The sequence below is a fragment of the Triticum dicoccoides genome, chromosome 6B, assembly GCF_002162155.2.
Source record: "Triticum dicoccoides isolate Atlit2015 ecotype Zavitan chromosome 6B, WEW_v2.0, whole genome shotgun sequence".
NCBI classification, from domain to species: domain Eukaryota; kingdom Viridiplantae; phylum Streptophyta; class Magnoliopsida; order Poales; family Poaceae; genus Triticum; species Triticum dicoccoides.
This window is the reverse complement of record NC_041391.1, coordinates 16773221-16794793: the sequence shown is the minus strand read 5'-3', so window position 1 is coordinate 16794793 and position 21573 is coordinate 16773221. Positions and strand designations below refer to the sequence as shown.

Below are 21573 nucleotides of genomic sequence, written 5' to 3'. Positions count from 1 at the left end.
TTTTGCCCATGAGGCATGGTTCGCATGTGTCAAATGATTCATAATCTAGAGACTCTAAAAGTCCATCAGCATGGAGCTTCTTCATGCGCTTGACACCAATGTGACCAAGACGGCAGTGCCACAAGTATGTGGGACTATCGTTATCAACTTTATATCTTTTGGTATTCACACTATGAATATGTGTAACATTACGTTCGAGATTCATTAAGAATAAACCATTGACCATCGGGGCATGACCATAAAACATATCTCTCATATAAATAGAACAACCATTATTCTCGGATTTAAATGAGTAGCCATCTCGTATTAAACGAGATCCAGATACAATGTTCATGCTCAAACTTAGCACTAAATAACAATTATTGAGGTTTAAAACTAATCCCGTAGGTAAATGTAGAGGTAGCGTGCCGACGGCGATCACATCGACCTTGGAACCATTCCCGATGCGCATCATCACCTCGTCCTTCGCCAGTCTCCGCTTAATCCGCAGCTCCTGCTGTGAGTTACAAATGTGAGCAACAGCACCGGTATCAAATACCCAGGAGTTACTACGAGTACTGGTAAGGTACACATCAATTACATGTATATCAAATATACCTTTAGTGTTGCCGGCCTTCTTGTCCGCTAAGTATTTGGGGCAGTTCCGCTTTCAGTGACCCTTCCGCTTGCAATAAAAGCACTCAGTCTCAGGCATGGATCCATTCTTTGACTTCTTCCCGGCAACTGGCTTACCGGGTGCAGCAACATCTTTGCCGTCCTTCTTGAAGTTCTTCTTACCCTTGCCCTTCTTGAACTTAGTGGTCTTATTGACCATCAACACTTGATGTTCTTGATTTCAACCTCTGCTGACTTCAGCATTGAGAATACTTTAGGAATGGTCTTCACCATCCCCTGCATATTGTAGTTCAACACAAAGCTCTTGTAGCTTGGTGGGAGCGACTGAAGGATTCTGTCAATGACCGCCTCTTCCGGGAGGTTGATCTCCAACTGTCACAGGCGGTTGTGCAACCCAGACATTTTGAGTATGTGCTCACTGACAGAACTGTTTTCCTCCATCTTACAACTATAGAACTTGTCGGAGACTTCATATCTCTCAACCCGGGCATGAGCTTGGAAAATCATTTTCAGCTCCTCAAACATCTCATATGCTCCGTGCTTCTCAAAACGCTTTTGGAGCCCCGGTTCTAAGCTGTAAAGCATGCCGCACTGAACGAGGGAGTAATCATCAACACGTGATTGCCAAGTGTTCATAACCTCTTGGTTCTCTGGTATGGGTGCTTCACCTAGCGGTGCATCTAGGACATAATCTTTGTTGGCTGCTATGAGGATGATCCTCAGGTTCCGGACCCAGTCCGAATAGTTGCTGCCATCATCTTTCAGCTTGGTTTTTTCTAGGAACGCGTTGAAGTTCATGTTGACATGAGCGTTGGCCATTTGATCTATAAGACATATTTTGCAAAAGTTTTAGACTAAGTTCATGATAATTAAGTTCATCTAATCAAATTATTTAATGAACTCCCACTCAGGTTAGACATCCCTCTAGTCATCTAAGTGTTACACGATCCGAGTCGACTAGGCCGTGTCCGATCATCACGTGAGACGGACTAGTCATCATCGGTAAACATCTCCATGTTGATCGTATCTTCCATATGACTCATGTTCGACCTTTTGGTCTCTGTGTTCCGAGGCCATGTCTGTACATGCTAGGCTCGTCAAGTTAACCCTAAGTGTTCTGCATGTGTAAATCTGTCTTACACCTGTTGTATGTGAACGTAAGGATCTATCACACCCGATCATCACTTGGTGCTTCGAAACGACAAACTTTAGCAACGGTGCACAGTTAGGGGGAACACTTTCTTGAAATTATTATAAGGGATCATCGTATTTAGTACCGCCGTTCTAAGTAAACAAGATGCATAAAACATAATAAACATCACATGCAATTATATAGTAGTGACATGATATGGCCAATATCATATAGCTCCTTCGATCTCCATCTTCGGGGCTCCATGATCATCTTCGTCACCGGCATGACACCATGATCTCCATCATCATGATCTCCATCATTGTGTCTTCATGAAATTGTCACGCCAACGACTATTTCTACTTCTATGGCTAACGCGTTTAGCAATAAAGTAAAGTAATTTACATGGCATTCTTCAATGACACGCAGGTCATACAAAAAATAAAGACAACTCCTATGGCTCCTGCTGGTTGTCATACTCATCGACATGCAAGTCGTGATTCCTATTACAAGAACATGATCTCATACATCATAATATATCATTCATCATTTATCACAACTTCTGGCCATATCACATCACATGATAATTGCTGCAAAAACAAGTTAGACATCCTCTAATTGTTGTTGCATCTTTTACGTGGCTGCAATTGGGTTCTAGCAAGAACGTTTTCTTACCTACGAATAACCACAACGTGATTTTGTCAACTTCTATTTACCCTTCATAAGGACCCTTTTCATCTAATCCGCTCCAACTAAAGTAGGAGAGACAGACACCCGCTAGCCACCTTATGCAACTAGTGCATGTCAGTCGGTGGAACCTGTCTCACGTAAGCATACGTGTAAGGTCGGTCCGGGCCGCTTCATCCCACAATACCGCTGAAGCAAGAAAAGACTAGTAGCGGCAAGCAAGTTCACAAGATCTACGCCCACAACAAAATTGTGTTCTACTCGTGCAATAGAGAACTACACATAGATCTAGCTCATGATGCCACTGTTGGGGAACGTTGGAGAAAATTAAAAAATTTCCTACGGTTTCACCAAGATCCATCTATGAGTTCATCTAAGCAACGAGTCATGGGAGAGAGATTGCATCTACATACCACTTGTAGATCGCGTGCGGAAGCGTTCAAGGGAACGGGGATGATGGAGTCGTACTCGTCGTGATCCAAATCACCGATGACCAAGTGCTGAACGGACAGCACCTCCGCGTTCAACACACGCACGGAACAGACGACGTCTCCTCCTCCTTGATCCAGCAAGGGGGCAGGAGAGGTTGAGGAAGAAGGCTCCAACAGCAGCACGACGGCGTGATGATGGTGGAGAGGCTGTACTCCGACAGGGCTTCGCCAAGCGCTCAACGGAGGAGGAGAGGTGTTGGGGAGGGGAGGGGCTGCGCCTTGGATCAGGTGATCAGCCCTCCCCTCGCCCCTCTATTTATAGGGGAAGGGGGAAGGGGGCCGTCCCCCTCTAGATGAGATCTAGAGGGAGGGGCGGCGGCCAGGGAGGGGGGCTTGCCCCCCCAAGCAAGGGGGGCGCCCCCCCAAGCAAGGGGGGCGCCCCCACTAGGGTTCCCCCCCAACCCTAGGCGCATGAGACCAAGGGGGGGCACGCCCAGCCCTCCAGGGGCTGGTTCCCTGCCCCTTGCGGCCCATGTGGCCCTCCGAGAGGGGTGTCCCCTCCCGGTGGACCCCCGGAACCCCTCCGGTGGCCCCGGTACAATACCGATATGCCCCCGAAACTTTCCGGTGTCCGTATGACAACTTCCCATATATAAATCTTCACCTCCGGACCATTCCGGAACTCCTCGTGACGTCCGGGATCTCATCCGGGACTCCGAAAAACATTTGGTAATCACATACAAGTCTTCCTAATAACCCTAGCGTCACCGAACCTTAAGTGTGTAGACCCTACGGGTTCGGGAGACACGCAGACATGAACGAGACGGCTCTCCGGTCAATAACCAACATCGGGATCTGGATACCCATGTTGGCTCCCACAAGCTACTCGATGATGTCATCGGATGAACCACCATGTTGAGGATTCAAGCAACCCCGTATACTATTCCCTTTGTCAGTCGGTATGTTACTTGCCCGAGACTCGATCGTCGGTATCCCAATACCTCGTTCAGTGTCGTTGCCGGCAAGTCACTTTACTTGTACCGTAATGCATGATCCCGTGACCAGACACTTGGTCACTCTGAGCTCATTATGATGATGCACTACCGAGTGGGCCCAGTGATACCTCTCCGTCATACGGAGTGACAAATCCCAGTCTCGAGCCGTGTCAACCCAACAGACACTTTCGGAGATACCTGTAGTGCACCTTTATAGTCACCCAGTTATGTTGTGACGTTTGGTACACCCAAAGCACTCCTACAGTATCCGGGAGTTACACGATCTCATGGTCTAAGGAAGAGATACTTGACATTGGAAAAGCTCTAGCAAAACGAACTACACGATCTTGTGCTATGCTTAGGATTGGGTCTTGTCCATCACACCATTCTCCTAATGATGTGATCCCATTATCAACGACATCCAAATGTCCATAGTCAGGAAACCATGACTATCTGTTGATCAACGAGCTAGTCAACTAGAGGCTTACTAGGGACGTACTGTGGTCTATGTATTCACACGTGTATTACGATTTCCGGATAATACAATTATAGCATGAATAAAAGACAATTATCATGAACAAGGAAATATAATAATAATCCTTTTATTATTGCCTCTAGGGCATATTTCCAACACACCCCTCTCGGAGGGCCTCATGGGCCGCAAGGGGCAGGGAACCAGGCCCTTGAGGGCTGGGCGCCCCCCCCCTTGGGCCCATGCGCCTAGGGTTGGGGGGGGAACCCTAGTGGGGGCGCCCCCCTTGCTTGGGGGGCAAGCCCCCCTCCCTGGCCGCCCCCCCTCCCTCTAGATCTCATCTAGAGGGGGTCGGTCCCCTTCCCCCTTCCCCTATAAATAGAGGGGCGAGGGGAGGGCTGAACACCTGATCCAAGGCGCAGCCCCTCCCCTCCCCAACACCTCTCCTCCTCCATTGAGTGCTTGGCGAAGCCCTGTCGGAGTACTGCCTCTCCACCATCATCACGCCGTTGTGCTGCTGCTGGAGCCTTCTTCCTCAACCTCTCCTTTCCCCTTGCTGGATCAAGAAGGAGGAGACGTCATCCGCTCCGTGCGTGTGTTGAACGCGGAGGTGCTGTCCATGTAGCACTTGGTCATCGGTGATTTGGATCAAGGCGAGTACGACTCCATCATCACCGTTCTCTTGAACGCTTCCGCACGCGATCTACAAGTGGTATGTAGATGCAATCTCTCTCCCATGACTCGTTGCTTAGATGAACTCATAGATGGATCTTGGTGAAACCGTAGGAAAATTTTTATTTTCTGCAACGTTCACCAACACAGTGGTAGTCTAGCAATTATGTAATGGACATTTCAAAGGCCCTGGAATTTGTACAGGGGAGGTGAATTGATGCTTGTATGGCACGGTGCTGGAAAGCAGAGGGCATTTAGTACAATAAAGGAACTTATGCTAATGACAATATGAGCAGACTGAACTGCTGATGGTGCTGTCTTTCTTCTAGGAGAAGATGTGCTGACTGCTGGCTGCTGAAACTGGATAGAGAGGGTGCTTCCTTCTTCCAGGATATCGATGAAGCCTGGCGCCTGTGGATCTGCCTCTATGTGACTCCGAAGGCTCCATTGGAGGATCAGCTCTGGTTCGGGGCTAGGCTCAAGGCATATCGTAGCGCAAGCGGAGGCAGATCTCAGTCAGTGATACTCTAGTTGATGATGCCCTGAAGCTTCCTTCAGTTACAGGTATTACCTGACGGTGGCGTGAGTTTTGTGTGCAGAGAAGAAGCTCCCGCGTTTCTACTTTTGGATTCCACGGGTTGTGCAATCCTTCCTTGTAGTGTTGTGCTAGAGATTCTAATACCTGCCAACCATGTACAACTTTTGTAGTCAAAGCAACTCGTTGTGTATGGATGATGTTTTCACATAGAGACTGGATGATGTGCGTGCCCTTTGCTAACTAAAATGATCTTTCTTGTGCTCCATGATTAGATGATTGCCTTCTTGGCCCTTAAAAGCATAATTGGTCGAATTACTGATCTGAATGAGTTGATCCTCCTGTTTTACTTTATTCTATTTTCCTTGATGTGAAAATCTCTACCAGTCCGTGTTGTCATTAAAGAAGATGCACTAATACATTGTTTTACCAGGTATTCAAACTTACTGCAGATGATCTGTTTATATTCACCTGAACCCTAGTGGCCTGCAACACCTTGAGCAAAAGTTGGGAGTGCAGTACACATCGATTGTGAGCCGAGATGTTTATATGCCTCAAGCTTATGAAACGGAGGGAGTAGTTGACAGCTTCTTCTCTAGTGTCAAAAACGCTTTTGGGACGGAGGTCTCATATCTTATTGCTTGTTCTCTGCAAATCCATTTTCCTCATATACCCCTTTCAACATTTTCCTACATTTTGTTTCTACTCCTTTTCACAACCCTAAAACATATAGATTCAGAGAAAAGATGCAGTCATCGCTGGTCCGGCAACAAACCTAGGCTTTTGCCCGGAGACAACAATCCAAACAAGGGGGACACACCTCAACGACGCCTCCAAGGAGGGGTACGGCGCCCACGGGCCCCGTCGCCGCCAGCACCAACCGAAGATATGCAGGATTTTTATCTGCAACGTCGCACACATCCCACCCATCCGATAGGAAAACGACCATATTGTACACGTTGTGGCACACCGCCGCTGTCGCAACACCTCCTCATCATGTCGATGGTGTAACGAAACATCGACACCCTGTACGGCCGAGGAACCACATTCCAACTCCACCTCTTGCACGGTCGAGATCTAGCAGCACCAGCCTAGGCTCCATCACCAGCACGCCAAGGCCGCCGACATTGGAAGCATCACCTGATCACACCACTCCGAGCGGGCAGGGAGCCAGGGACCCAGATCGACCCCGGATGGATCCAACTCCAATCAGCACCGCCGCCAACAATTCCCGCATCGTAGCCTCCCGCCCGCCGCTCCGGCGACACGTTCACCAATGGACTGCACAACAGCCAGTGCCCCGTCGTCGCTCGCGAAACGTCACCTAGTCGAACGCCGGTACCCCTCTGCACAGCCCAACCATGTCGCCTCCCACATCGGCGTCTTCTCGAGGACCATCGCGCACCACCCTCTCCTTTGCTAGCTCCCAATCATGCTCCACTGCTCCGTGCTCCCCTCGTCGTGCACTGCCATACCAAAGGACTCCCCGCGCTACCCACCTGACGCCACTCCCCCCCCCCCCGAGGGCGCGTCGAACCCACACCCTTCGTCTTTGACGGGCCGGGTGCTGCACCACCGTCGACACCGGCCTAGGAGCACGCGAGGAGGGTATTGAGCGGCTAGGGTTGCCCCTCCGGTGTCGCGGGCAAGAGCGGCTTGGGAGGGAGATGGGAAAGGGGTTGATTTTTGGACAGTCAACCCAAATTAAAATCACGAATGTATTTTCACATTTTGAATCTATTTTTTTCCTATGGTGTACGCCTTTGAAGGTGTGGCACACTTTGTTGAACTCAAATGAGAATGACTACATCGGGAACATAATTTAGGGATACATAATTCGAATCATAAGAATTTCTAACTGAAGTGTGTGCCTCCCTTGCTGCAAATCCAATGCAAAAGGGATCGCTCACGTTATAGAAATGGCATGGCAGCATGAGACTGACGGGCGGGACCCACTCAGGTTGAACAAGACAGGAATCACCGTCCCCGTTCCCCACCACCAAGCAGCCATCCGCTTTCCCCATTCCCTCGCCGCCGCCGCCGCCGCCGCCGCCGCCGCCAATCTTCCTCTCCGCGGGCGGCGCCGCCATGCTCCGACTCAGGTGCTGCCTCCTCACCCAGCTCCTCTCATCTCCCTCCGCGTCTTCCGCCTCCCACCTCCGCCGCCTCATATCCGGCGTCTCCCCGAACCCTAGCTTCGCCGTGGAGGACTACCTCGTCGCCACCTGCGGCCTCACCCGACCACAGGCCGCCAAGGCCTCTCCAAAGCTCTCCCATCTCAAATCCCCCGACAACCCCGACGCCGTCCTCTCCTTCCTCGCTGGTCTCGGCCTCTCCACCGCCGATGTCGCCGCCCTCGTCGCCAAGGACCCGCAGTTCCTCTGCGCCAAAGTGGACAAGACCCTGGCCCCCGTCGTCGCCGGGCTCACTGGCCTCGGCCTCTCGCGCTCCGACACCGCGCGCCTCGTCTCGCTCTCCCGTAAAAGCTTCCGCTATAGATCCATCGTCTCCAAGCTGCACTACTACATGCCTCTCTTTGGGTCCTCTAAGAACCTCCTCCGGGCCCTCAAGAGGAACCCCTACCTTCTCTCGTCTGACCTCGACGGCATCGTCAAGCCCAATGTCGCTTATCTGCACGAGTGCGGGCTAGGTGCTTGTGACATTGCCAAGCTATGCAGCAATCAACCGCGCCTGCTCACCACCAATCCAGAGTGCATCCAGGGCATTGTGGCACGCGCTCAAAACATAGGTGTGCCCCGTGGCTCTGCGATGTTCAGGCACGCGCTGCATGCTATTGCATTCCATAGTGAGGAGGAGGTCGCAGCTAGAGTAGACTACTTGAAGAGCACATTCAGGTGGTCGGATGCTGAGGTGGGCATTGCTGTGTCTAAAGCTCCATCGGTGCTGACGAGGGCCAAGGAATCGCTGCAGCGCAGGTCCGAGTTCCTCATCTCTGAGGTGGGCTTGGAACCGGCTTACATTGCTCAACAGCCAGCAATTGTCTGCTACAGCCTAGAGGGCCGGCTCAGGCCCCGGTACTATGCTGTAAAGTTTCTCAACGAAAATGGATTGCTCAAGCGCAACCCGAGCTACAGCACTGTTTTCACGGGGACCGAAAAGACATTCAGGGAGAAGTTCATATGCCCTCATAAGGAAGCTGCACCACACCTCCAAGAAGACTATGATGCTGCTTGTAAAGGGCAACTGCCGACTAATTTCAGATTCACACGAGCCAAGAACGGACTATGATGTAATCGTCTGCTGTTGTATGACTGTTAGATGCTGGGTTGGTCGTTGCTAACGTGTGATGGAATTGATAATTTGATCCCTGAAGACTGGTATGTAATGCTATCACTCTGCAGAGAAGAAACCATGGATTGGTTATGAACCTTTTTCGTCCTCATTCATGTTTTAGACACACGTATTGGAACTAAGTAAGTGTGAGGTCAGGCCATTCTGCAATGCATTTAAAATTTCAGTTTTTGAGTTAGTTGCTGGTGCATTGAGACAATGAGCCACAGTATGGTATCCTTCATGTGGATAATTGGAGCATTAATCTGATGCCAGTCACAAATTTAGGTAAGTACCTACTCCGTCCCAAAATAAGTGTCATGGCTTTAGTTCAAATCAATTTGAACTAAAGCCACGACACTTATTTTGGGACGGAGGGAGTAGTCTTTTTGGAAGCAGCTGTAGGAGATGTTGGCTCCTGGTGTTAGCGCTTCCTATTGAGGGACCAGGGTCAAGTCACCTGGCTTTAGCTTAATCTATTTTTTTGATTATGGTTTGTTATAAAAATAATTTTGGTTTGCTCATATGCAGAATCATAGTGACCCATTTTTTTGCTTTTACTAACTAATATAGATGTATTCACTCAACTATGAAAAATGTCCGGAAGTGGATTCTCCTTTAGTTGGATAAGAGGTAATGATTTGGAGCCAATGGTCATATTGGAAATACCTATTGGACTGCAGGATGAAATGCGCAGGGCTCACATCTGTACAGGTTATCTGCTAAGGAGAGATGCCCACTTTACTAAACGTGGAACTCCCACATGGAGGAGGGTTGGCATCATTTAAATTTAAGTAAGTAAACTTAGGTGCATCCATTCATTTTTATGCTAATAATTTTATTGAGACAATGGAGAAGCACTTGCTGCTAGTGATGTTATGGAGACAAAGAAGCCCTAATTTTGTACTGTGTATTTTGGATTTTCATGCTCTGCACCATGACCATAAATTATGTGTTTGTTGTGAATGGCAGCTTGAGATTTTTAGTTCATTATTGCATTTTGGTCCTGTGGGTAATTCTTTGTGCCAAGCACCACCAGGAGGTTTACTAGCAGCTAGTTGGTGTTTCTTCCTTCTGTAACTGAGCAGCCTCTTCTTTAGTTTGGCTAAAACTGAGTGTTTATTACTCCCTCCGTTCCTAAATATAAGTCTTTTTAGATATTTCAATATGGACTACATATGGAGCAAAATAAGTGAATGTACACTATAAAATATGTCTATATACATCTGTATGTAGTCCGTATTGAAATTTCTGAAAGGACATATATTTAGAAACGGAGGGAGTACTTTGGTTATTGTGATTGTGAATGTAGGAACCAAACAGTTGGATACATGGTCTGAATCTTAGCAGAGACTGCAGGTTCTTAATTACTCCCCCCAAGTATTCTTGTTTGTTCAAAATGCTGCACATAATCTGCTAGCCTTTTGGGGCAGATTACTTCCAACTGACCACATATTCTGTACTTGATTATTGGGTGTTCATCTGGAGAAGGATATCATTGAAGTTCAGTGACGGATAGTGTACCTATGATTTTCGTAAGGGAAAATTTAAGTCGTAACAGGAAAAGGAAAACAACCGGATGGGATGCCATGTAGTATAGAATCTTGCAAAATTTCAAACATAGGAATAGTATGTACCTCAGTTTACGAACCAACCTGTGCACATTTGTTTGTTCATGATTTGAGGCTGTAGAAGTTGGAAGATCTCAGGTGTGTGCTTGCAGTAAGGCAAAGGATAAGTCCATGCTATACTGGCCAAGAGATGTGATTTAAAGATCAGCTATATGTCCCTTTCTCTGGTGCTTGTTGAAATTATAGAAACAATATGAATGAAATGCAGGCGAGGGGAACTGGTTGATCAGTAAAGCGGCTTACCACCGGGTGAGAAGATGTGGAGTTTTTCATCAAGCAAAAAGTGGGTGGGCAATAGGAGCATACTGATTTACTGAATGTGGATGGTGCTTTCTTTCTTCCAGGTGAAGATGTGTGGAAACTGGATGTTGATGGTGCCTTTTTCTTCTTCCAGGAAACGAGATGAAACATGTAGGCAATGGCTTTGCTGTACTATACATGCTTCCGAAGGCTCTGTTAGTTGATGATGCCCTGAAGCTTCAGTGACAAGTATGGTCTGATTATGGCGTGAGTTTTATTCAGGGAAGCTCCTACTTTTCTCTTTTCTGAATTTTGCAAGGTGAGTAATCCTTCTAGTATTGTACTACTATTGATGTGAATAAACTAGCATCTGGTACTCTAATCATTTTTTGCATTTTGTTGGATCTTCACTTGGATGCAAGCAGTTTGTAAGAGTCACACATGCATGTAAACAGTATGCATTATGCAAATTTTGTACACTGAACTCTGAATTTGAATCAGGAGCTGGACGTTAACTCTGAATCTTTCAGACTCCATGTGTGAATTCTGAAACTTATTATACCCAATTCAAGTCTGAAGCTATAGTAAGCAGTTAAAAATCTTTCAGGAGCCAAGTTAGCTCGAATCAGAGCAGAAACTTAACAGCAATGCGGCCAGAAGCTAATAGGCTAAACTTTTATGTACGATTCACTTCAACATTTATACTCAGAAGAGTATCAACATTTTCCATTATCACAGCAGCATCTGTATGACAAGAGTTCTTATGTTTCAGAACTTCGCTAGTTATGATGAGAAATCACTTTCTTATATTTTAAATACATCAGTGAAATGCATATTTTCATAGAGGTTCACCAAAAGCGAAATGTCATTTTTATAGTGTGATAAATCTGTTTTACCTTGAAGTGCAAAGCGTATGTTTAGTATCTAAAAAAATGTATTGAAGGCATGTGAGGAATTCCAAGTGCAAAGGCTAGCTGATTTGCATCATTCTTATTTCTGGAATGAACTTAACTAGTGAACTTACTGCATGAAGGCAACGTGCTTACTGCATGAAGATAAATAATGCATATTCATTTAGAGTAGATAAATAAACTTAACTAGTGAACTTACTGCATGAAGGCAATGTGCTGACAGTTGATGATTACAGCTCCTGAATCAATCCCGAAATTTATAACAATTATCTGCTCAGGAGCAGAGATGGAAAAAACTCACGGAAGTGGCCATGATGAGCACGATGAGACCACCCCGACTGTGAGGACGACCAGGATAGCAGCATCAACTGAGGGATTGTGTAGTACTGCCTTTGTTTCGAGAGCAAACACAGCAAGGTTGCGTAACAACTGAACTTTACACAAAAAGGAGAGCCTTATAATCAGAGATTCATCCAAGAAATGGACATGACTATAAATTGAAGAGTCTAATAAACAGGGGCTGGGTTTGAATTGAACATAGACAGGTAAGACAGGTATGGTTCCTTACGGGGATTCAGTTCAACTAAATAATTAGAGAGAAGCCCTTCAAAAAAATTAGAGAGAAGAGCGGCAGAAGATAGTCCAAACTACAAATGCATCAAAGTGCTCGTTCGTTCCTTTGGTCGTTGCTAGGTTTTGAACTTTCATTCCTTGCTGACACGGTTTTGAACCTTTTTCATCCTCATGTCATGTTGACACCGGATGTTGGGAGGGAGAAACTGTGAGATCGGGCAATTCTTCGATGCACTAAAAAATTGTTATTTTCAGTTTAGTAGGTGGTTCCTTGCAAGAAAATGTTAGTATTTTCACTAGCAGATGATGAAGTTGTTATTTCTCAGCTGTCCCTGCAAATGATAAAAGTGGCGTAGCTTTCCTCGTCAATATCAGGAAATCTGTAGACAAATGTGTCATGTCTAGTTAACAGCCTGCTAATTTGGAATCGTTTATGTTTGTACACGAACCCCTGTTAGAGTTGAATAGATAATTAGAGGCAACTTGGTATGGTTGCTCCTTGTCTGGTGTGCAGAAGGAAAAATGCATCACACCTGTGGTACATCACATATCAGTAGAATTCCAGAGGGCTGGCTCCTAGCTTTCTTCATAGTTACTAAGTTTTTTTTTCTTTATATTAGAGAGCATGGCATCAACTTGGCTACCTATATCTACAGATTGCCTGGTTATCCTGGTTTTTTTAAGGTGTTGAGCTTGTTTAGAGGACTGGCCTTTCTTCCCTGAAAGGCATAAAAGCCAGACATGGCAGGGCTGTCTAATCCATCGCGACGCGGTGCTTTCTTTTTGCAGGAGGAAAAGGTGGGCTGAAACTGGATGCAGACGCATGGTGTGCTTTCTTCTCCCTGGAGACCAAGCATGGTACGTACCGGCTTAGGTGATTCTGAAGGGTTTTGAGCTGAGAAGATGGTCTAGTTTCTCATGGAAAGGATGATCTGGATGGTGGTTTTGTCACTGATTCAGTTAGTACTTCACTATTGCCGCGTCTTTCTTGACACCAGGTCAGAGCTCGCACTCATGTACCGTGTGTAAATAACAACCTGAAATACATTCTGGAAGCATGGCATATTACTTGCTGTATTAGAGAGTTCACTTGCAAGATCCTGTCGACGGTGGTTGGTGTCAAGACCTTGTCTGAAACTTGTCAAGAAACTGAACCTTGACAGTTGAAGCCTGAACCTGTCAAGTTTCAGCTTTAGAATGAAGATGGATGTTGCAGATCAATTAACACTCCAAATGCGCTTACCTGTTCATCTCAAAATATAGAGAATGGGATCGCCCTGCTGATCGAGATCAAAAAACAACTCAAATCGGTCGAGGGTTCTGCTCGTGCTGCCCAAATCAACTTCCTGCAAAGAAAAACGTAGGTGATGGACGGTCCTTGACAATCAAAAAAACATCAACGATGGAGGTTTTCAAAATTTTATTACTCCCTCCAATCCGAATTAATTGAGGCAGCCTCTATACCAATTTGTACATAGGCTTGTATAGAGGTTGTGTCAATTAATTCGGATCAGAGGGAGTAGTCGAGTTTGGCATTGCATTGATTTTGAAATGCACCTTCCATTTTCTTGCCTTTGATACTTCAACAAATCGATATGATATCTGTGAGAAGAAACATAGTACTCCCTCTAATCCATAATTATAAAAACAAACAAATTAGACCACCGGGGGAGGAACCGTGCGACATTATATAATGTGAGACATAGATATCGACCTGAAAGAGGGGTTGAACTCTGGTCGGCAAGGCGAAACCACAACGCCCCATGTTCAGCAAGCAAGCACGCCCCCATGCGCGTGCTTTGGGCCAACCCAAGTGTGGGGCGGGGCACGCCCCTATTTTTTAATTTTTTAACTTCCAAAAATATTCAAATATCCCAAATCCAAAAAGAAGTGGGGATTTGAATTTTTTTCCCGATTTTTAAAAAATAATATGAAAAAATATATCAAAATTTTAAAAATATTCACAAATTTGCAAATGTTCAAGAATGTGAAGACCAAAAAATATTCTCGGATTTAAAAAATTGTTCAAAAATTTGAAGAAAGTTCATGATTCCAAAAATTGTTCATGAATTGAAATAAATATTCACGGATCCAAAAAAACTTTTCACGGATTTGAACAAAACATCAAAAATTAAAAAAACTTGGTTTAAAAAATTCTCATATTCCAAAAAATGTTCTTAGATTTCCAAAAGTTGTTTCAGAGTTTGCAAAAATTTTGAAAAAAAATGTTCACACCTTATAAATATTCCTCGGTTTCAAAATTTGTTCGTGAATTTGAAGTAAAAAAAGGAAAATGAAAAAAATAAAAGAAAGAAGAACATGAAAAAATGAAACAAAAGACCCGAAAAAGGGGAGCTAGTTGGGCCAGCCCAACTGACGGAACAGCACCACAGTTGCGTGATTTTGTTCCATGCTCAGCCTCTCTCCTGTCAAATTATCTCTGAAGTTCTTCTCTCTGTTTGGGATTGATGACATTCTCATAGAAAGGTGGAATATCCCGTGGCCTTCTCTTTGTAGGAGTAAGAACCTTTGGCAGCTTAGGGCTTCCAGTCGTTGGAATTTCGTTATCGCTGAAGATTGATCTCCCCATATCTTTACATTCACATACATCTCAAAAGTTTTGATCTTGCTGACCACTAACATCATATAATTTGTGTCAGCATCACACCCAAGCACTCGCAGACCATCAAACAATGATTTCCCTGGCAACAACCAATACACTTCCAACCTTGTGACATCTGCATAGCCACATGATTTCCCTCCCTGTTTTAGCAACTACCTTGGCTACTCCTCTTCTCTCATGTGTGTCGTTCCACCCTGATTCTCAATCGCACCCGAGTATCCTCCTCTGATATGGCATAGTCATGATCTGCAATTTCCGGCACATAATCAATTTCACTACCCTCTTCTTCCGAATCTGTTCAGCCTCCACTTGAATCATTCACATCAATCTCATCTGCATCCATAATGATCACTGACTTGCCTTTCTCCTTTAGTACTTCAACTGTTGTCCTGAACCCTTTTCCTGATTCAGGTTTGACCACATTCAATGGCTTCATAGGGGCTGATGACTTGAGGGAGATTTTGAATTGGGAACCTAACTACATCACCAAGATCCCTGATAGAATCATCATGCTCCAGAAAAATATCCATGAAATGATGCCCAAATGTCACAAAAGCTCTCACATTATCTATGTCATCCTCTCCATTGATCACTCTAAGCCCATTTGTGCTAACTTGAAGACATGTCATGCAGTAATACATTGTCATCCTTCCTTCCTTTTCATACCTTATCTGCTCTGTGAGATCATCCAAATCATCCACATCTGGGGGTTACCATGTGTTCTTGTGGATGTAATCAAATCAAACCTATGGTCTGCCCTCCATAGTATTTTTTGCTTCTGCCTTGGCCCATGAAAAACCCTCCATGCCATATTTGAACAAAAAGCATAGGATCGTCATCACCGCCACAAGATAAATGGAGTTGATCAGTATAACATATTCAACAACAAGTTGACCACATGCAAATTGAGCAAAATGTATCAAATGTAACTGATTGTAACCACAAATGTTTCTAAAATGATCTAAAAGAATGAACACTTAGTTAACATGTGTTTCTGATTTCAACATTTGATTCTAAATTTTAACCACATAAGAAAGTATCTGAATTTTAACATGTAGCTGTTCATATTGTTAACCATATCCGGATGTACCTGAATTTGAACTACTTCAACAAATTATATCTGAATTTAAGCCAATTAATTACTGAATGTACATGAATGTACCTAAATTTGAACAACTTGACATATGTATCAATCAATTCCTAATGCAGAAGACAATGTAGCACTAAATTACACATATTAGTGCCTGCGTTAATAGCAACTACATCAAAGAGAGCCTGCATTAATCGCAAACTCTAGTCAATGCCACCCAAACCCGAGCGAAAACCCTACCAAAATTCCCAAAAAATCCCCTGCCAAAACCCTAGCGCTAACCCCTTTCTCCGTAGGATTTCAACTTTCAAATCCATTGATTGCGACTATGGACTGTCGGCTAGGGGCGGAAGCACATGAATAAAAGTTGATTATGGCGGAGGCTCACGCGTTCATACCGTATTGTAGCGACGGTTCATGTTCCGGGCGATGAACATGGGCCATCGCGAGAGAAGACGCGCGGCGCTGCCTTGAACCTCCCTTCTGGCGATGGCACGACCTCCCGCGGCCTCGCTCCCAACAAGAGAAGAAGCCGCGGATCACCTCTGTCTCCGATCATAGCCACGGGAAAACCAATCGTCTCCCCACCTCGGCCGCAACGAAGAAGGAAATAAAGCAGGGATGAGCTTTATGCAAATCACTTCATGTGGGACAAATACGACATATGTGGTGACCAACGCTGTTCACTGATGTGACATTAAGCACCATAATCTGGGTATTCCGGTGTACAGCGAGCAAAATGAACTTCACAATTAAATACAGTGGACGTGGGTGAATTTAACCCTCTCCAAATCCGTTGACCCGAAGCTCGATGCAGCAGTCTCGAAGTGATGAAAAGGAAAGAAGCAATATCTAAAAAAGAAAAGAAGCAATATCTAGGACTGGCGGGTGGGAGCCCACCTGTTTAATTTTTTGAGGGAAAGGAGCTCACCTTTGGTTGGGTCGCCCGCCGTCTCCCCGAACCCTAGCTTCGCCGTGGAGGAGTACCTCGTCGCCACCTGCGGCCTCACCCGACCCCAGGCCCTCAAGGCCTCCGCCAAGCTCTCCCACCTCAAGTCCCCCTCCAATCCCGACGCCGTCCTCGCCTTCCTCGCCGGCCTCGGCCTCTCCGCCGCCGACGTCGCCGCCCTCGTCGCCAAGGACCCGCAGTTCCTCTGCGCCAAAGTGGAGAGAACCCTGGCCCCCGTCGTCGCTGGGCTCACCGGCCTCGGCCTCTCACGTTCTGACATCGCGCACCTCGTCTCGCTCTCCCGTGACAAGTTCCGATGTAGATCCTTCGTCTCAAATCTGCAATACTTCCTGCACCTCTTGGGCTCCTTTGAGAACCTCCTCCCTGCTCTCAGGCGCGGCTCATGCTTTCTCTCGTCCGACCTCGAGACAGTGGTCAAGCCCAATGTTGCCTTCCTGCGAGAGTGCGGGCTAGGTGACTCTGACATTGCCAAGTTGTGCATGGCTCAGCTAATGCTGCTTGGCTCCAACATAGAGTGCGTCCGGGCAATGGCAGCACGCGCCCAAGATATTGGTGTGCCCTGTGGCTCTCGGATGTTCAGGCACGCGCTGAAGGCTGTTGCATTCCTCAGCAATGAGAAGATCGCCGCCAAAGTGGAGCACTTGAAGAAGACATTTATGTGGTCAGATGCTGTGGTCGGCGTTGTTGTCTCCAAGCATCCATCTGTGCTGATGAGGTCTAACCAGATGCTGCAGAGCAAGTCAGAGTTCCTCATCTCTGAGGTCGGGCTGGAACCGACATACATTGCTCATCGTCCGGCATTGCTCACGTACAGCCTGGAAGTCCGACTCAGACCACGGCACTACGTCGTAAAGTTTCTCAAGGAAAGCGGATTGCTGGATCACGGCCGGGACTATTATAGAGCAGTCATGATCAGTGAGAAAGCATTTGTGGAGAAGTTCATATGCCCTCACAAGGAAGTTGCACCACACCTTGCTGAAGACTATGCAGCAGCTTGCAGAGGGGAAGTGCCTTCCAGTTTCAGATTTACATAAACCAAGAGCGGGCTATGAGAATTGGTAACTGTGTATGACGCAGCAGAGTTTATGCTCTGTGCAGTCAGCTAGTAATTTCTGTTTCGGTGTTATTTGCCTAATTGGATGTTTGTTGTCTGCTCTAGTATGTCTGGTACATGTCAATTTAGTGTCGCTAATTCCATATGAAATTGATAATTTGATTGTGACTTCTTTGTATGTCTATCACACCATTCCAGTAGAGAAGGAAGCATCGCACTATGGTGAACATGTCTCCTCATATCATATTGGCACACATAATGGAACCAAGAGTGTGTGAGATCAGGGCATTTCTGCAAATGGTTTCAAATATCAGAGATAGAGTATGTCTGCATACTCCATCATTATGTTCTCAAATGACCATTGCAGTTTTCAGTGCAATCCTTGACTACCTATCCATGAAAAATGTTCTCATTTTGGTCATTATTAATTGAAGTCTCAGAATTTCCCTTTGGATAGCGGATACAATTGTGGAGTTGTTGATGGCCACTGCCAAGGATGTAGTTTTGAACTAGTTTGTTGGTTCCTTCCTCTTAGTTCTTCTAAGCTGAAAGCCTTCGTTTCCCTGCAGTTGCTCTGTTTATAAGATATTTACTGTACAAGAAAGCAGGTCATTGTTTACTACTAGTACTTTGTATCAGCTTTTTCTTTCTCGCTCTATGTTTTTGGATGGCCTATTGGCTTGTATTTTTTTAGGGACATCTGATCTCAAAATTGAATAATGGTGTTCGCGTTATGAAAATACTTGGCAGTTTTACAGCTACTTCAAAAAATTTATCACCTTTTGAAAGCCTTGTATTACTTAAGCTTTAGCAAGCACAAAAAGATAGGCCATGTTGTTTCCTTCACAATATTAATTATAATGTTAAATGTATTATATATTTAGATGACTGTTAGGACTGAAGTTCGAGAGCCACTGGGTCCATTTTATGCCACACAAGTAAAACCCAATGTATCCACACATACAGTGTAAATATGAACTCTTGGAGTTATCAGGTTGTCGTTGCAGTTAACACTTCAGTTAGCCTTTTCTCTTTATTTGCTTCAAGGATCACTGATGGTAGTGCACTTAGTTACTTCCTCGTCCTCTTGTTGGTGGAAGTGCTGCATCAAAGAATGTAAACAAGTGGCTCGATGAGATGACTACTACATGGTATGAATCTTCTATCGCAATCCTTGCAAGTTGCTTATCTCCCTGTTGAAGATACCGTGTCAGCAAAATGGGAAACTACTAGCACCTTCTGGGTCTGACTCATCACAGAAGTACTTTCTTTGTTTCATGCTTCGTTTTGTTGCAGTCATAGTTGTACTTATTATATTACCGTTGTATTGTGAGCCTGTTCCCCTTTGCTATAATTATCCATTCGGTATTTTCATCAGAAGGAAGATGCTCATAATGCGTGTTCTACTTAATCCACCATTGTGTTGTGATCATGTCATATAGTGCAAGCAAACTAATACTTTTGATACGATTATGACGGACGCATTAGACTTGTTTTTTTATATAATTATTATGTTTGGTATTATTGCCTGGCCATATCATAGTTCTGATTCTACATTTTCCCTCCGTTGAACTGTACTGGTTTCTGAACTGAACTATTACCTGCAACTACCGGCTACTGGTTTTAACCTGTTTCCCGGTCCTCATTTAGGGTACAATTTAAAATGGTTCCTTTCAAGGATTCAGAAGATAACTGAGGTGGCTTATACCCAGTGCCAACAGTATATCAAATTATATTCTGTGGCATTGCCATATTTAACACCCCCGGTACTACTTGTGGGTTTTACACTGTCTGAAATGAAGATAAAGATGTATCCCATGGTCATGGGGTAGCACCGTAGCAGTAGCATGTTAGTTTATCATCTCGATAAGCTATAGAGCAAGCGGGTCCATGGGCATGTATATTTGTTCAGTTTGAAATGAAGATAAAGATGATTTTGATTTTGAATTTGATTTTGATTTGTTTGTGGATTATTGAGAGCTACGTGCGATGAGATTGCGGTTGTTTAGAAGAGAGCAGTTTGATTAACTAGCAAATGTTGAGCTGAGAAAATGGCGCCCAACAATGTTCGGTCAATCTATTACTGTAGGTGGGAGTGTGTTGGCCGTTGGATAAACAAAATCTCGCCTTGTCTGTGACTGGCTCCACTTTTCTTTTCTGTTGCCCCCATGATACATACAGCAGCTTTGCCGCTCCTGGTGCTGTAAAACTCTCTTATTTTACTCACTGAAATTGGTTAGTACATTTCATCACAAAACAGAGATCGGCGGTACATGCTCACATTTTTTTTTCTCGTGAAGAAACAATGAAACTGAAACTCCTTTTCTGATCCTGAGCTCAAATGCTCATTGATGAACAGTAAGATCAAAAATAATAGTTGAGAGATCTACCATAAATCTTTTTTTTGTAAACTTTGATAAATGTTTTGTATGCTTGACAAATTTCAGCATGACTTAACTTTCGTGGAAGTGATGGCAAAAATAAAATAAAAAATGAACACTCCAAAATGTTTTCAAAACTAGCATTTTTGAAGCATCAATTTTTTTTTTTGCCATGACTTCCACGAATGTCATTTCGTGATGAAATTTATCAAGCATACAAAACGTTGGTCAAAATTTACGAAACAAAAACTAGAATATTTTAATATTTTTTACGCTTTACTGTTCATAAGGGAGCATTCGAGCTATGGAGCAAATACTTCGTGACCGACTACGGAACAATCCCCTTTTACGTCAAAAAAGAAGAAACGGGCCCAACCTACCTAGCTTACCTTAATATGAGACTGCCAATAGGCTACACACGGCATCAAGTACTGAACCGTAAAAAGAAAAAGGGCATCAAGGGACTGGACCACACCTTCCTTGCTTGCTTCATGAGTCTCGCGGCAACCATCGTCTGTTCGTCACAATGCTCCACCACCGGCTCTCTTTTCCCTTCCCTCCTGTAACAACTTCTAAAAATGAGGCCCTCTAGTCGGCAAGGCGTGGGATCCATCGTGCCTCCATGGTCCTAGGATCACATGAGACGAGACTGATCGGGGGCGGCCCCGGTGGAAGGCATGAAAAACCCTAGCGGAGCGCCTTTAGGTTTCTAGAGCGAAGGGGTGCTTGTGGTCTGGGTCATTGGATGTTTTGCTATACCTCTAGCCATATTATATTTCGCCGGAAGGTGAATAGTACCGCCTATTTCTTTGACTATATGCTCGGAGACCACCCGGACACTTGCACTTGCCCACGTGTTATCACTTAAAAATTATTTGGTAAATGGGAAATGCATGTTCTCAATTGAGTCGGAAGTTCGTGTGTGTTCTTCTTATTATGGAATTCCAAGGGTAGACCCTTCATCTACCCCACGCGCATATAATTGTGGGCGCGGGAGTGGATTGGCAACCGCAAAAACCCTCACCCGCCCCTGTCTCCCTGCTCTGCCGCACCGCCATGCCGCCTCCTCTCCTTCTTTCCCTGTCTCCTCTCCTTCTCCCCACCGTCGCCATGGAGCCGGCAACACCCATGGGTGCTGCGGCCACGGGCGTCGCCACCATCGTAGCTGGCCGCCCCACTCTGCTTCGCATCGGCACCGTCGTCCGCATCGTTAAGGAGGAGCGCACGAGGTGAGCTTCTTTGTCACCTTTTTTCTTGTTTTATTTGCAACTAC

The 21573-nt window shown here is 45.4% G+C and overlaps 2 protein-coding genes across 2 annotated transcripts; both read left to right on the top strand.

Annotated features, from left to right (window-relative positions):
• Nucleotides 1-7510: 7510 nt before the first annotated feature.
• Nucleotides 7511-8950, top strand: LOC119323643 (transcription termination factor MTERF4, chloroplastic-like). The gene has a single exon (XM_037597338.1). It carries the CDS (start codon nucleotides 7625-7627, stop codon nucleotides 8783-8785), a length of 1161 nt encoding a protein of 386 aa, XP_037453235.1. The 5' UTR covers nucleotides 7511-7624; the 3' UTR covers nucleotides 8786-8950.
• A 527-nt stretch (nucleotides 8951-9477) lies between these two features.
• Nucleotides 9478-18315, top strand: LOC119320562 (transcription termination factor MTERF4, chloroplastic-like). Its single transcript, XM_037594615.1, has 4 exons — nucleotides 9478-9541; nucleotides 10803-10832; nucleotides 10981-11017; nucleotides 16819-18315. The coding sequence occupies exons 1-4, from the start codon at nucleotides 9478-9480 to the stop codon at nucleotides 17897-17899; spliced, it is 1212 nt and encodes a 403-aa protein (XP_037450512.1). The 3' UTR covers nucleotides 17900-18315.
• Nucleotides 18316-21573: the final 3258 nt, after the last annotated feature.

Coding starts and splice junctions, on each gene's coding strand:
- LOC119323643 (XM_037597338.1), top strand. CDS start 7,625: ATGCTCCGACTCAGGTGCTGCCTCCTCACCCAGCTCCTCTCATCTCCC.
- LOC119320562 (XM_037594615.1), top strand. CDS start 9,478: ATGGTCATATTGGAAATACCTATTGGACTGCAGGATGAAATGCGCAGG. Junction 9,542..10,802: donor CAGGGCTCACATCTGTACAG/GTTATCTGCTAA, acceptor TCTTTCTTCCAG/GTGAAGATGTGTGGAAACTG. Junction 10,833..10,980: donor GTGGAAACTGGATGTTGATG/GTGCCTTTTTCT, acceptor AGTTTTATTCAG/GGAAGCTCCTACTTTTCTCT.